The following is a 16459-nucleotide window of genomic DNA, read 5'->3' as shown; positions in this document are numbered from 1 at the left end:
AGGCTATACTCTACAGCAGTTTACTTTCAGTTCAACAGCAAAAGAAAAAAAAAAAGTGACAATACCCGATCTAATCCGGAAACATCCTCGTTTCAGGGGAACCGGCTTATTTACATTCATTCAAGTACAAAGCTATAAGGCGTAAGACTCGAAGTAGTACCCTAGTTCGAGTGGGTGTTTCAGTTTACAAGTCTCGCTGACACCGTTCAAGGCTCTGACTTTATCACCAGGGAATGGGGATATGCCCCTGTTGCAGTACGAGCCAGTATGGATGGGTTCTCTAAACCTCTTTTTTGTTGGATGTCAGTCCGTACAATGATTTGCACGTTTAGGTTAGATGGGGTTGGAACCCGTTGGAATTGGTTTGTGTGCCGGATTGCAAGCCTACGGTGGTTTCGTCATTTTTACTCTTGGTAGGTTTTATTATTATTATTATTATTATTATTATTATTATTAAATTTGTATATTTTATTATTATTATTATTATTATTATTATTATTATTATTATTATTATTATTATTATTATTATTATTATTAGTGAAGATGCTGTTTCGAAATCTTACTAGATTTTATGGTTATTTGGTATGGAATATTTTTTGCAATTTTTATGAAAGTACAGATTCCAGTGAAGAGCAGTTATTACTTAGTTCATTATTATTATTATTATTATTATTATTATTATTATTATTATTATTATTATTATTATTATTATTAGTGAAAATGCTGTTTCGAAATCTTACTAGATTTTATGGTTATTTGCTGTGGAATATTTTACAATTTTTATGAAAGTATAGATTCCAGTGAAGAGCAGTTATTACTTAGTTCATTATTATTATTATTATTATTATTATTATTATTATTATTATTATTATTATTATTATTATTATTAGTGAAGATGCTGTTACGAAATGATGCTAGATTGTATGTCCGCTCCGTATGGAATATTTTTTGTTTATGAATGAAGAGAAATAATGACTCCACTTGGCGTATTAGCGTTATCATTTTTATTTAATATTTTCATTGCCCCTATTGAAGGTGGCGTTACGAAAAATTTTACTGCCTTTCTTTTCATTTGATACAGAATTTTTTTATTGTTTATGAAAGCTCCCGATATGTGCAAAGAGCAATTATTTTATGCATAGTAGGCAAACATACTCGAAAACTGTCAGTCTTGCATATTCTCCAGTATTGCACAGACTGGTTGTAAGACTTTGTCTTTTATAAGTGGTCGATGCAAAGGACTATTTTACATAGCAGTTTTATTTTTTGTTTTGAGGAACCTGTAGCTCGCTTAATTCATGATTAAAGTGTTAGCATAGAAAAGAAACCAGAGCAGCTTTCCTAGATTTTATTTTTTATTAATCAATTTTATCGTTGTAGGGTCTTTGTTTTCCCTTTTTTTATATAAAACGTTTATCAAGTCACTACTTGTTTAATGGTTAATAAATTCTTTATTTTTTGTAGTTTGATATTCCTTTTTTATATATAAAACCAACATGTTTATCAAGTCTAGTTTAATGGTTAATAGATTACTTCCTGAAGGGGAGAGACCCAATATATTGTTGCTTTGATCGTCTTAAAAAGAAGTTCATTTGATTCGCTTATGAGACGTCAAACGTCTTAATAATTCAGGGATAGACTCACGACTTGTGTCAACAGCCTCCCTAGTGTAAGACCTTTCGTGTTTCTTAGGAGTGTTGGCGCTAAAATCCTTTGAAGGAACTTGGTTTCTGCTTAAAATGTAACTTAAGGTTAGTTGTATAGGCGTAGGTCCTTTTATTGAGAAATTCTAGTGCTGAGGATACAGGCAGAGATCTGTATGATTTAATGTAAGATTTTTCTTTTATATTCAGTAGATGAAGCCTATTCACATGGAACAATCCCACGGGGCCACTGACTTGAAATTCAAGCTTCCAAAGAATGTGTTGGTTTCAACCTCCCACCACAGACCCCACACCGCGGGCAGTGACTGATCATGATACAGAGCCAGTGATTTTTTCGTCGCCCTTGGGGAGGTGCGAACTCATGACATCTGAGAGTGGCATGCCAAAACACTAACCACTATACCAGGACCTGCTGATGGAAATGAATGGAAATTAGTGTAATGTCACGTTAGCAGAATAGCTTCCAAGCATTCGTTAAGGCTGCAAAGATTCTAGATCTGTCTCGGAAGCATTTTCCCGAGATGTAACCGAGTACAGGGACCTTTCCCTGACAAAAAGCGGGACCCCATATCTTAAAAAACTAACTATAATTTCATTATGTTTCCCACACCTACATTACATGAAAGATGCTAATCTAACCTTACCTAACCTAACCTAGTGGCACGGCAAGAAAAAACCGGGCCTGGTGCAATACTAACATACATCTCAGGAATTGCGTCCCGGAAAATAAGCCTTAATTAATACTTAAATCATCGTTATATACAAATCCTCATGTATTTTTCCTTTATTAGCGCTTAAACATTACTTACACGATATCTGTGATGTGTTAAATGATCTCATATATTCGTATTTTAATTTATTTGTCTATTAACATATTTTGTTAAAATATCAACAGCCTGGTTCATGTATGAATAGCTTGTCCTTCTTGAATGAATATTTTGATTTACTCGACTTTGAAGAGCAGTCGTACAATTTTTACTTCAAAGAGGAGGCTTTGCCAAACGATTCACTTTTCAATCTTTATAAAACACTACATTTTAGTTTAATAATTCAATAATTTCAAAAGCCAAATTGTTTTGTTTCCGTTATGGGATTAAGAATTTGATCCTCTCTATACTACCGGCATCTTACCGTTAGTTTTGGGGGGCCTGAATTTCGTATATTTTCAACCTCAAGGTACTTCGCTTATTCACCATATTTTTTTAATCATTTCCATTATCGGGATTATTTATTTATTATATGTGGCCACCTTTATTATTACAGGATTTTTAAAATTCAGTACATTTTAAATATTTGTGTTAGTCTTTATTAAACACACCTTCGATTTAAGAAGGGTTTATTCCTTTAAAACATATCAAATGCATTACCAAAGATTATTATTGTTTCTCCTTGTCATCTTTCAGAAGTGCATGTTCCAGTCTATTTCCATCTTATTTTGTATTTTTTTTTTTGTGACCTGTGGTTTAAAAGATCACCAAATTGTCTGCCCTGTTGACCTTCGCAAAGAAATAGCAGTGTATTGGTTTTTAATAATGATTATCCCTCCTATGAAATGGGAAAAAGGTGATCCTTTCTCCTGTGACTGTTTACAAGTATCTCTTGAACAAATTCAAACCATGAAACCCTTCTCGCCCTCTTCTCTGTTGGTTGGGTAGAGTCAAGAGGTCCGCACCAAGCTTCTTACACCCTTTAACACTTTACCAAAGTTACAAGTAATTTATAAGCAAGGATCCGTGCTGGTATAAGCTAGCATAATCTGTAGTAATGATTCTGTACCAGCCAGCCACCTTTCAGCCTGAAGCAACTGAAACTCGACTCGCCAGCAGCTTAGAGTTTTCCAGGATGCTTTTCGTGTTGTATTTTTTTCTGACCCAGAAATATTCAGCTCATATATTTATTGTTACGATTTAATTCACTTATAGGCTTGTTTTATTTTACAAATGTGTTTATAAAGGCCTTTCTTATGCTTTGAAGTCGTTGAATTTTATTTTTGTAATCTGTGTCGATGAAGAAGTTACTGCTCTTGAATGTAGTTGAGGAGAGAGAGAGAGAGAGAGAGAGAGAGAGAGAGAGAGAGAGAGAGAGAGAGAGAGAATGATTAAATGTTGAAGGACATTCCTTTAGAAATATATTTGATGGTTTTTGTGTCGTTTACAATTTGCTCGCTGTAGGGAGCTACGCTTTAGTCGGGTGTCTTCGTTTGTGATCAACAAGCGTGTTTTGTTGTGATCAACCAGTCTCGGTTTCTTCGCATGGGCGTTGTTCATTGGCCAACCCTTTATTTACGGCGAGGCCTCTCTATTACTCCGCGTTTCCTGGAAAATTTGGGTCGTTGAGTACATACGTACTTGATTTATTTTATCTATCTTTCACGAAGTAAAGTGCGTATACTTTGTTCTGTAAATCTGAATAGATTAAAACATTCTCTTCTATTAATTTTTCGTTGTAATGGAAATGACATGAAATCTTCACAATAACGGAAAGAGTACAATTGAATAGGTCGAGGCTTCATTAATTGTTTTAGTCATTCTGACCTAAATTATTTAGTTATATTTATGTTAAGATATATTGCACTTGTTCCCTTATAATTGCAGTTGAAGCCTATTTATACGTATTTTATTTAGTTTGACTTGGCTTTCTTATTGCACTTTTGTTCTCATTTTTAGTTTTCTGTAAAAGAAAACTATTGTGCCGGTTTTGTCTGTCCGTCCGCACTTTTTCTGTCCGGCCTCAGATCTTAAAAACTACTGAGGCTAGAGGGCTGCAAATTGGTATGTTGATCATCCACCCTCCAATCATCAAACATAGCAAATTGCAGCCCTCTAGCCTCAGTAGTTTTTATTTTATTTAAGGTTAAATTTAGCCATAATAGTGCGCGTCTGGCAACGATATAAGACAGGCCACCACTTTGCTGTGGTTAAAGTTTAGTGGACCACGGCTAATACAGCATTATACCGAGACCACCGAAAGCTAGATCTATTTTTGGTGGCATTGATTATACGCTGTACAAAAAAAACTCGATTGCACCGAAGAAACTTCGGCGCATTTTTTACTTGTTGTCTTTTAGCCTAGACTGGGCTCTTTCTATATTTTAAACCTTTATGGAAACTGGAGTGTTGTCTTCTGAAATTTGTTTATATTATGCATGAAGGCCTGATTTCAGTTTCCTTTGCTGTTTATTAAGACATCCGCTTACTCTTGGGATTGTGAAATCTCTGGCAATGCTAGACCCTCTTTTCATTTCAAACTCTTTGGACATAGCCCTTTGAAATTGGTTTGTATTTTACATATAAAAGTGTGATTTGAGTTTCATGAACTCTTTGTAGACGTCGTAAGTTACAAACCCTTTCTTTTCATATTTGTATTATGAAGTCTTTAGTAATATTAGTCCATCTTTGTACCTAATAATATATTCACTAAAATTTTCTTGACTTTCAAAGCTTGACAATGATAAATGAAAGATTGTTGCATGTTTTACAACGCTTTATTTACAGATCATTTTTCCTTTTACAGAGGACAAGTTTTGTCATTGCATTAGACGGTACACAAAATATTGATACAGTATATATTTATATATATGTATATAAAAATGTACAGACTGGCTTTGAGCCTGAGACCTAAAATGCTTGAGCACTGAGTCAGTTATTCTGAAATTTGGTTCGGAAGAGAGAGGATTCGTCTTCACGTTCTTCCAAACATGAAAAAATACATTTTGGCTGAAACACGAGAATTCAAAATATTTCTGCTTTCAGCTTTTGTGTCCCAAATTCCTAATTTCTACAACAGCGGAATGGGACTAGGAACTTCTGGAAAATAGCACTTCCTACATTTCAGGACAGCCTACCAATACGAGTCTTTTGAAGACCGTGGCAGGAGAACAGACAGAACACTTTGGATGCATTCACAAACACGTATATATATATATATATAATGACTGTCTTTGTACAAAAATATATAGCACGAGAAATAAATACCGTATAAAATACGTATGACTAAACGTAAACATTACTGGCACAGTGGTAAACGGAATCTTTCTTCTCTGTGAGCTTCAACGATGGGATGGCGTCGTACTCCTATGATATGTAATAGCTGCGGAATTACAGTCCTGTGGTGCTTAATAGAAGCCTCAGAATCACAACAGAAGGCGTTCCTAAAGGATATTTAAGGATACTGCGTTGTTCTGTCGTAAGTCTTGCGGACGCGAATGTGCTTCTGTTGTCCTACCAGAAGTCAGCGTTGTTCAGTCAGTAATTGCTACATTAAAATTGGAGAAATAAGCGATCGTAATGTTGTTCAGTCATCGGTTTGCCGTGTTCACTGGAAATTTGTGCTGTTCAGTTAATCTGTGATGTGTAGTCATTAGTCAGTTCACGAACGATCCAAAGTTTGACCCTGGCATGTGTGACGAACTATAAATAAGATGTCTCTGAGTCAGATCTGGTTAAATACATCACTTTACAATCTCTTATGGTCTAATATAAAATGTCAGAGAGAGAATTAACATTGTCAAAAGTTAACACTTACATGTTTAGAAAAAATAATGCACCTCCTATTAAAATATACAAGAATATAGATGTATACATTAGGTAGAGAAGATCCTCTATAGGATTCAGAATAACATGTCATTTAGTTGTGCCAAGACCTTAACAACTACGTAACAAATATAGCACGCGTGAGTAAAATACAGCTTATATAAAATGGAATGTACAAGTGCAATAGTGACGATGATTACTGTGCAAATGGAGTGAGGAATGAATTGCGGAAGGCCTGAATGCCCTGGGGCTTCACGACTTCCCTCAGACTTCGCCCGACTGTGAAGGTTGTCGAACCCGTTTCAGCTTCTCTGATGGCATGAACGTTATTTACACTATACAGATATCACAGACAGAAAGTAGCACAACATACGACGGTATAAATGTTTACAGATACAACGTTATGGGTAGTGGAACGGGCATCATGTACTGGTTGATGCCCCAGATTGGTTTGCTGCTGCTGTGGAAGTTATGGATGATTATAAAAAAAAAAATGTTGAATGTTGATGCCTAGTTCAGGCTCAACACTGACCAATTATTCATGGCATTCCTGTCTGAAAATGCCCTGATTTCAAACTGTCATGGTTATTTTAGAGTACAAAAGTAATCTACATCTCTCATTTTGTCGTCAAAGCTGGCAATAAATAACTTAAAATCTAATTTGATTTAGACGAGAACATTTATAATATATCATTGATGTCAAGAACACTGAACTGCATAAATGCCTAGAATGTTACAGAATATTATTGCAAGGCCCAGCCTTGTTGTCATTGGATGCTGAGGAAAAAGGCATTGGACTTAATCATCTAAGTTACCTTTCTTGGGTATTATTGGTGCATTGTCCTGCAAGAGTAGAAAAATAAATTTATTAGGAAAGAGTAACAGATACTGATAAACAGATTCATTATTATCAGTTTATATCAATGTGCAATTATATTGTTTTCTGTAGGCTAAGGCGTTGCTGTTTTCCCCGTACCTTGACCTTTGCATTAAAAGATAAAAGCAGTCCCCACTATAGTTGCTGACAACTAGTCTTAAGGATTTCATTACTGTATTATTTCCTGGCAACCTACTATTAAACAGGATACACTGACAACTGTTAAGTTGCCAGGCCACAATACTCTGACTGTCAAGACTTGTTGACGCAGATGTATAAAACGTTTGCATTAAGGGGCTGCAGGAAATTATTTTATCAGAACCCTTGCCAAATACTTACATCATCTCTCATGCACGACTCTGGCTCTTCAGTGTAATGGAAGTTACTCGGATTGTATATTAAATCCTCCTGTCCAATGACAAATCCACCACCATCCATTTCTTCATCAGTAGTTTTCTTGTAGACTGGATTATGGAACCGGATGCGCTTAATAACACCCTGCCGGGATTTCCACCAAGCAACAAATCCCTGTGGAAGCATGATGTGATAATTAAAATGTACAAGTTTTCATTTGTTTCTTTTTGCTATTCAGAGACATTGTATCCATTCACTGTCTTGTAAAATACCATCCCAAGTAGACTTTGCACTTACCAAAACCGACACTGCCATCACAACTGTAGCACCCAAAGCAACACCTAGGATCATTCCAGCATGGGGCTCTTCATTCAGAGGAGCTTTGCGTTCCTCAGCTCTGGTGGGGATGTACACTTCGTTGCTTTTGTCTTCCTTAACTTCTTTCTGAGGCACCTTGATTTTTTTCTTAGGTAAAACTGTGGTCACTTTGGGTTCTTGTTTAGGAGGAGAGTTAGTGATTTGCTCAACGGTTCTTGCAGTGGTTTCGCTAGTTTTACTTGGGATAACATCCACTGGAGCAGCCTCCTCTGAATCTGTAGAAATCAAAATCCTGTTCAAGTTTATGAAGTAAGGCAAGTGTTGCTTTGACATAATTCCAAAACCTTTGTCCCCTAAGACTTAAAATTCAGTATTAAGATTGTTGCTATTGCATCCAGTGCTGATATCTATACATGACATGAAGATGCCTGATCTTACCTAGTTCAACACATATAAGCATATTCCTTGTTGATAAAACCAAGCCGTCGGGGCAAGAGCAAAGTGGAGCCCCAGCAATGGTTCTGATGCAGAAGTGACTGCACTGATGTCCTTCACAAACATTTTCTCCGGTAGGTTGTCGGTATTCGTGGAATACATGGACGACCTTTGGCGATTCAAGCTGTCAAAAACAGAAGTGTTTTATTGCAGTTAACACAGAAGAATTTGACTTTTGCTGGTTATGGAGCCATTACATGTAAACTCTTAGGAATAATGTTTCATATTCATATTCTTCAAGAGTATATTTACCAAGTGCCCTGCAGAAATGTTCTTGATGTCTTCTCCTGTGAACTTATCAGCGCTGTAAAGTGCTAGCTGAGACCAGTCAGTCCAGTACAGTCTATCTTCAAACACAGTGATTGAGTAAGGAAGTCGCAGAAAACTGGGCGAAAAGAGGATCACCTGTTTGAAAAAATAAGAAAATATTATTCATCACAGCACAGTACTGCCTTTCATGAATTAATAGTTATATAGTCTTCACAGGAGCACATAGCTCTTGTCTTAAACCATTCAGAAGTACTTAAGATTGTCATTCCAATGGATGAAACCTCACCTCAACATGAGATCCGTTAAGGCTAGCTCTGCTGATCGTGTTGAGTTTACCGTCACACCAGTAGATGTGGTTGTTGGAGTGGTCAATGGTTATTCCATTTGGCCAGAAAACATGAGGCTCCCTGATGATAGGGGTACGTTCAGCTCCGTCCAGTCCAGCTCGCTCGATCTTAGGATCATTTCCCCAGTCAGTCCAGAAAATGTATCTGGAATAGATACCACATGAAAGATTTTGGATTAAATGTCCAGTATTTGATTATCTGTGTAACTGCTTTGAAAGCTCAAGTTGAAACTTCTATTACTGGTTCATAACCATAGTTAAAAATAAGAAGGAAATATGCTATTAAAATTAATCTGTGCAGTTCAGAGGATTTTGCCATTGTTGCAGATATATTGAAGAACAACAACAGCTGCTAATTCTTACCCATCAAAGGGACTGACAACAATAGCTCTTGGTTGGCCAAGTTTTTCACTGACAACAGTTTTTGACCACTTTGCATCCCAAGACAGCATCTGAATTTTGAAGTTTCCTGTGTCTGTGTAGTAAATGTGGTTATGAATCCAGTCAACCGCCAGTCCATCCGCTGATACTCTGTCTCCTTTCACAAGAACTCACGAATTTCTGGAGTTGTCAGGTTAGCCCTGTGAAGACAATGTTCACTGTCAGTTATTGTGCTTTTTTATCTTGAAGTAAAGGATTTTCTTTGTCCTTTGCGGCTAAATTGTAGTCTGTTAAATAAGGAAGATAGTAATGCCCTAAATTACTTGATACTTTAGTATTGCATATTAAATTTCTCCACTAAAACTGCAACACTCGATCTGTGCTTTTGAAAGAAAACTATCCATTCACTTAGCTTACAGTCTCTGGTGTTTCTAATTTTGACAGAGAACTTGATCTCTTCACTAAGATTACATTTCAATTTTATGCCACCGAAGAACTTGATCTCTTGATCAAGGCTGCGATACTGACCTCACGATTTCATTTTCCTTGTTGTTAGACCAGACGATCTCGTGGCTGGTGAACATATAGTCTAGGGCGGTGGCTCCCTGGGCATCGGTTATAATTGAGGTCATGTCTCTGTCTCTGAGTCTGAGACTTCGGATGTCATATCTGAAAAAGAATGGCAAGTTAATATTTTGGTGACGGTTTGTTTTTGAATGCGTCTTGTAATTCCTTCACAAACCAGATAAAAAATCTTGATGTGATTTTTCTGTAATTTCTAAAAAGTGATATTAGAAGAATCTTTACGTGAAATGACATAAAGTGAAATGGTGAAAAAGTCATATTGAATGCCTCCAGCTGTTTATTTTTAATGGCATATGTAGTTATATCCGTAGTTAAAAAGAAATCACACCAAATTACACTAGATTTCAGTATTGTTGACAAAGAAAGCTGGAATACTTCTGAAAATAGAAAGCATTTGATCTATATGACTAACGTTTTCTGATGTAGAGGAATACCTATTCACTTGTTATCATATTCTAAGGATCATATTAATGTCAAAGTACATAAAACATAATAAGCTGTATCATCACACAGCCATTTGTATTGTCTTCTTACCTGTGAGAGAAGAACAGGTAAGCTTCTCCAGCGGCTGCCTTGCACCTTGTGTAGTTACCAGGGTCTCTCTTGTAACCTGGTAGGCACGCACAGTGGTATCCTCCGATGGTGTTCACGCATTTTTGTGAACACGTACCTGGGATTTCTTCGCATTCGTTGATATCTGTAAGTGGGATTTAAAAATGCACTTTTTAAAGCAAGGGACTAAAGGAAATTTGTATTTGATAAATGGGAATAATTAGGTTTTTTAGACCTATTCTGGGTGAGTGGTTCTTTGAAAACAGACTGTTTAAAGCAAGACTTAGCTGAAGAAAGTTGAAAATGTGCATTTCATAAATGTGAATAATTAGATCTTTAGATCTAGCTTGGGATCATTGAAATATTCTATTTGTCGGGTCTGTAGAGCCACGTTATCTTGTAGGCCTATTAGGGGTTGGTGTAGCCAGAAACGTATGTTTTCTAAAATAACAGTGTCAGACACATTTTCACGTATTTGAATGGACCCTTTGCTATTGTTCTTTGTGAAGTAAATCAAGCTCAAAGTTCAGAGAACAGCAAGTCAACCAACCTTCACATGTGTACTTCCCGACGAGCCTGTAGCCGCCGTCACACTGACAGTAATGGCCATCTCTGGTGTCGACGCATTTTTGGGTACAGCCTCCGTTGTTTCTCTCACACTCGTTCACCCCACAGACTTCTTCACTCTCATCCTGAGGCAGGAATGGCAATGTTTAGAACAGGGACATATAAATGACTGAGTATAGGTACTCCTGTTTCATCTGTAGTTTCAGCTTTCAGTCAATAACTTAGTCTATGGATTAAAGTTTGGATATGATCTAAAGTGCCTGGTATTACATTAAAGGATTCCTATATATAATGGCTATGCAAACATTTTCAAAACTGAAAGTTTTTGGAAATGACAATCTGAAGGATGTGAGACATTTCATGACCATTTGCAAGATTAGCTCTTATAATCGAGATAGTTACTGTACATTTATTGTGGTCAATTTTATCTTAAGTGTACTTACATCCCATCCGCCACAATTGTTCTTCCCGTCGCATAAATATTTCTGTTCGATGCATTTTCCCGATCTGCACTTGAAGTGTGTTGTCAGGTTACATGTCAGAACGTCTGGGATTGGCGGAAGAGTGGCTGCAAAATTTAAATAAGTTACTAAATTAGAATCTGAATCGAGAAAGATTTAGGTTAGTCTACATGTCAAAGTATACTGAATCAGCCAGAGAGTTATAGTGATAGAGCCCTAATACATAACTGCTTCATACTGTAAGGAAATCTGTATTATTTTTTATTATTATTAATTCAGAAGATGAACCCTATTCATAAGGAAACAAGCCCACAGGTGTCATTGACTTGAAATTCAAGCTTCCAAAGAATATGGAACGATTGCTGTAACTTGTTGGTATTTGAACACATTTATGATTATTACGAGAGAGCAAACACATGATTACTTTGAAACATCACCAGCTCTTGACTAATTTTGGCACTGTACGAGTATATACACTTCTACTGTCTAAATCATAAACAAACTTGGCACTTACGACAGTCAAGTTCATCCGATCCATCCTGACAATTCTTGTGCATGTTGCATCTCTGGAACATCGGGATACACAACTTCTTATCCGCGCACTGGAACTTATTGGGTGGACAAGTTTCACAGTTCTCCTCGTCCTCGCCGTTCATGCAATCTTTAGTCCCATCACACACCCAAGACATCATGATGCAGTAGGAACCGCAGCGGAATTCGTTCTCTCTGCAGATGTTAGGTCTAGGCGCTGCCGTGGCGTTCTTGGATTTGAGGGATTCGGTGTCGCATTGCTGTTATAAAGAAGAAGCGTTTGAATTGGTTTTAGTTGCCCTTTGAAGTGAAGGAAGCGTTCTTGATTCAAAACAGGTGACAGAAGCGTCTGCAACCTTTTGGAATGAGCAAAATTTAAGGCTGAGGTGAGCCAGATAAATAAAAATAATGGTGGACATAAGTAGGCCTAGTCTTGCTTCAAGCATTTCGTTAAGACTTTTTCTTTGTACCAATGAATAATAAATTTATTCTTTTTACCTATGAATAATAAACCCATTAGCTAATAGTCTCTGAAAGGATTGAGTCTATGAATCAACAGGTTCTTAAAAAAATTGAAAAATGATCTTTAATGAAAAATATGATTTCGGAATATCTCGATTTTAGATATAGGCAATAAATAGGCTTGACGTTAGTCAATTACCTCTTCATCTGTACCATCAGTGCAGTCAATCTCTCCATCGCAAACCCATCTCTTTGGGATGCTAATCCCAGAACCACATCTGAACATGTGGGGTGCTACTGGTGTAGTCGTGATTGTGCAGTTCACCTGGAATAAACGAGTTATGTAAACACAATAATTATATCCTTCTGAGAATCATTCGTCGTTTGGAAATGCTTCTCAATGTTTACCGGGGTCAGTAACCTAGATGTTGTGACGCCAGTTTTAGTCGCCATAAATCAATCAATCAATCAATCTCAATGTTTCTCATAGAAAATATCTAAATGACTTTTTCATGGAGCTGTTTCTGAATAAGTGAACCGAGATCTTGAACGTAAGGCATTGTACCTGCAAAATTACTATTATATCACTGCTACTGTTCGCTTTGTTTTGTTTCTATAACTTTAAAAGACTTTACCTCATCGCTTCCGTCTCTGCAGTCTTTAGTACCATCACATCTCCATCGGCCAGAGATACATTGCTTTGAAGTCTCGCACTGGAATTCTCCTGTAGAGCAGGTTGCGCCTGAAAGTTGAATTAGGAATTGTTAGATAAGCAAGAATGTTGACAGGATAAACATTGCTTTGGATTAAATAGAGATGTTTGCTTGTTTAGATGAAGGAATGGGAAGTATATATATATACAGCATATATTATTAAGTACACAAGGCAGAAGTAATGACATTTCTATTGTTGGTACCGTTCACTGCCTTTAGCTTTATAAAGCAGAAACAATGTAAGAGACTCCTATATGCTTTCAAAATTCCTAAGTACTGTAATGGAGAACTGGAATCTTAAGAACACCCCTGTAATGTTAGATGGATAGGCCTATAATCACTGTCAACTGTAACTACTTCTTAACAACACTTACTGCACTCTGCTTCATCAGAGTTGTCTCTGCAGTCATCCGTTCCGTCGCATTTCCACAGGTTGGGGATGCAATTTCCGTTGTCGCATTTGAACTCCGTGGCTCTGCATTCTCTCTTGGCGGGCTTTTCGGAGTCTGCGCAGTTGGAAGTCTGGAAAAAAAGGAGAGCCGTTCTAACTCCTTTCCAGTTCCGCGAGACAATGTTTAACTTGCTCATCCTTAAAGAGTGTATTTCCATAGATATTGTGCTGGGTGTAATATATATATAACAACTATATAATGTAAATAAAGTGGAAAAGTGTCTGTCAAGAGCATATTTACCAGTTCGTCTGATCCGTCGGAGCAGTCTGGGTCTCCGTCACACATCCATTTCTTCGGGATGCATTTGGTGCGGTCGCATTTCCATTCCGTGTCGCGACACACTGCAATGGCAGAAATCCAGGGTTGCATTTAGAGGCTAAATAATATTTTTATAATTATAATGATATCATTATTACCTGTGCTGTGAATATGAATGATGACGATGATGATATCGTAGTCATGATAGTAATAGGCTCATGAACTTTCAGTTGCATCCAAGAAAAGATAAATGATGAGAAAGACAAGTACTTGTTAATTCACCTCAAAACTACTGAGGCTAGAGGGCTGCAATTTGGTATGTTTGATGATTGGAGGGTGGATGATCAACATACCAATTTGCAGCCCTTTAGCCTCAGTAGTTTTTAAGATTTGAGGGCGGACAGAAATAGCGTGGACGGACAGACAAAGCCGACACAATAGTTTTTTTTTTTTTTCAGAAAACTAAAAAGCCCCTTTAAAATTAGTTCAAGTCAAATAGGATACCTGTCAAAGGAACGTCACCCAAACTTGTTTAGATGTATTATGTGACTTGAATAGAAGGAACGTTACTATTCATAAGTAACTATGGCATTAAATGTAAAACTTGAGTTAATGAATGGAAGATTCGTCGACAAGTGAATAAATTCTACCCTGCATTAATGTATAACGTTTTTATTGTCCCACATAATATGAAATACGCCTTCCTGATGATATGGAAAGGACACAAAAACTCAGAAGCTTTCGCAAACTAATCCTTACAAATGAACACTGATTAGATCCTTCAAATAGAAACCTGTCCCGTAGCTTGAGGGAGGGTACTAATTAATATCATTGTTTATTAAAACTTCATTAACTATCTACTGCTGTATCGGCTGCTCATATTAAATTAACACTTCTTTAATGTCCTCACCCGGTTAAATTTCTCACCATCATTTAGAGAATTTGGTACTGTGGAATAAATTCCGAAATTTGCTTTTGCAATCATTTGGAATACCTCAGGATTGTTTACACTGCTCTGGAGTATGAATGCTCAAGTGGATTCTCAAAGATGGAGTATTCTCAAAAGATGGATCTCAAAGACAGAACATAAGACAGGTTCTCAAAGATGGATACCAACATAAGACAGGTTCTCAAAGATGAATACCAACATAAGACAGGTTCTCAAAGATGAATACCAACATAAGACAGATTCTCAAAGATGATTACCAACATTAGACACATTCTCAAAGATGAATAAAACAGACAGGTTCTCAAAGACGAATACCAACATAAGACTTCTGCATAAGACAGGTTCTCAAAGATGGATACAACTTTCTCAAAGATGAATACCAACATAAGACAGGTTCTCAAAGATGAATACCAACATTAGCTTAAGGGTAGTTTGCCGCACTTTCGAAAGCATCTTCAGATTCTCAGTGATAAATACCGACGTAAGGCTAGGCGATTTACCGTCAAGTCTTGGGTTGAAATGCGTACATAAGATTACTGAATTATTCAGCTGAGCTTATGGGATACTTTTACCTTCGCCTTGGCATTCATATTTCTTCATCCTTTATTTCTTATTCATCTCATGAAAAGTGGCATTATCACAAATTTTTTTATTTATATTAATAGTAGTAGTAGCTGTACTAGTTGTGTTAGTATCAGTAGTATATGGCGAATCATTAGCTTTGAAATCATTATCCAAAACGGATTCTTATAAATATTGTCATAAGAATATCTGCCGTCCTAGAGACCTGAAAATTATCCTCACGATTTTTTTTTTTGACAGATTTTTACACTTGGGTAACAAAGTATTTATGAAGTAGGAAAGAGCTGTTTAAACAGTTCCCCATCTATGTATAAATTATTTAACCCGACTAAAAAAAAATCTGTGAACATGGTAAAATATGTCTAAAAATATCAAGTGAAATCGTACACTGCACCTGACTCGTTTTCATTTGGAATTTCACGCGGAGTAATTTGATGCACTGCGATATTTCACGAACTTTGTCAAGACAGTTGTCCATTTGTTTAATATTTCGAAACTGTTTCCTGATATCAAGTTAATAGGTTTAATATATTACAATTTTTCACTTGATATATGTAATGTGCCATTACGTGAATATTCAAATTCTCAGGTAACACCGGGAACGCACCTGAATTATAAAATCCCCGAACTTAAACAAATTCAAGGAATAATCATCAATTATTCCCTGAATTTGCATTTCGAAAAACGGAATGCAAATCAACTTACCGAAAGCACAGTTGCCCACGGCCACGAAGGCAAAGAAAATCACCAGAGCTGCTTTCATTTTTCCTTTCGCTGTCATGCTCATGTGACAGACTGCACTATAAAATTCGGTACTTCTACTCTGCTGGTTTGGTCCCTAATGATGACTTTCCTGTCGGATCGTCGGCTTTTATACTCGATCCTCGCCTTCCGAGACGAGAGAAAAAGGTTCACTGATGTACGATGTTTTTATTGCGGTTCGTACGTTCGTATCGGGAATGCCGTTCACTATTACATAGTAATAAAATATGAAATTAATATGCCAGTGTGTTTGCGTTTAATAGGTATATTCTAAGGAAGATTCCTTGATTTTCATTGTGCAGATAAAGTATGAATTTGTCGTGTTATTTGAAAGGACATTGAACCTGA

At 36.7% G+C, this 16459-nt stretch overlaps 1 protein-coding gene across 1 annotated transcript in view; it reads right to left on the bottom strand.

Annotated features, from left to right (window-relative positions):
- LOC136826329 (prolow-density lipoprotein receptor-related protein 1-like) overlaps positions 1-16185 on the bottom strand; it is a 35242-nt gene extending 19057 nt beyond the window's left edge. Inside the window, 19 exon segments of the mRNA XM_067083580.1 lie at positions 6467-6507; positions 7012-7039; positions 7413-7601; positions 7725-8020; positions 8184-8364; positions 8493-8645; positions 8797-9001; positions 9220-9406; positions 9409-9437; positions 9766-9906; positions 10357-10519; positions 10925-11066; positions 11385-11509; positions 11917-12193; positions 12595-12720; positions 13031-13137; positions 13483-13630; positions 13801-13901; positions 16055-16185. Coding sequence (XP_066939681.1) covers positions 6467-6507; positions 7012-7039; positions 7413-7601; positions 7725-8020; positions 8184-8364; positions 8493-8645; positions 8797-9001; positions 9220-9406; positions 9409-9437; positions 9766-9906; positions 10357-10519; positions 10925-11066; positions 11385-11509; positions 11917-12193; positions 12595-12720; positions 13031-13137; positions 13483-13630; positions 13801-13901; positions 16055-16136 — 2721 coding nt within the window. The 5' untranslated portion in view covers positions 16137-16185.
- Positions 16186-16459: the final 274 nt, after the last annotated feature.

Source organism: Macrobrachium rosenbergii, chromosome 40 (genome assembly GCF_040412425.1).
Source record: "Macrobrachium rosenbergii isolate ZJJX-2024 chromosome 40, ASM4041242v1, whole genome shotgun sequence".
Classification (NCBI taxonomy): domain Eukaryota; kingdom Metazoa; phylum Arthropoda; class Malacostraca; order Decapoda; family Palaemonidae; genus Macrobrachium; species Macrobrachium rosenbergii.
The sequence above is the reverse complement of the archived record's forward strand: the minus strand, read 5'-3'. Positions and strand labels throughout refer to the sequence as shown.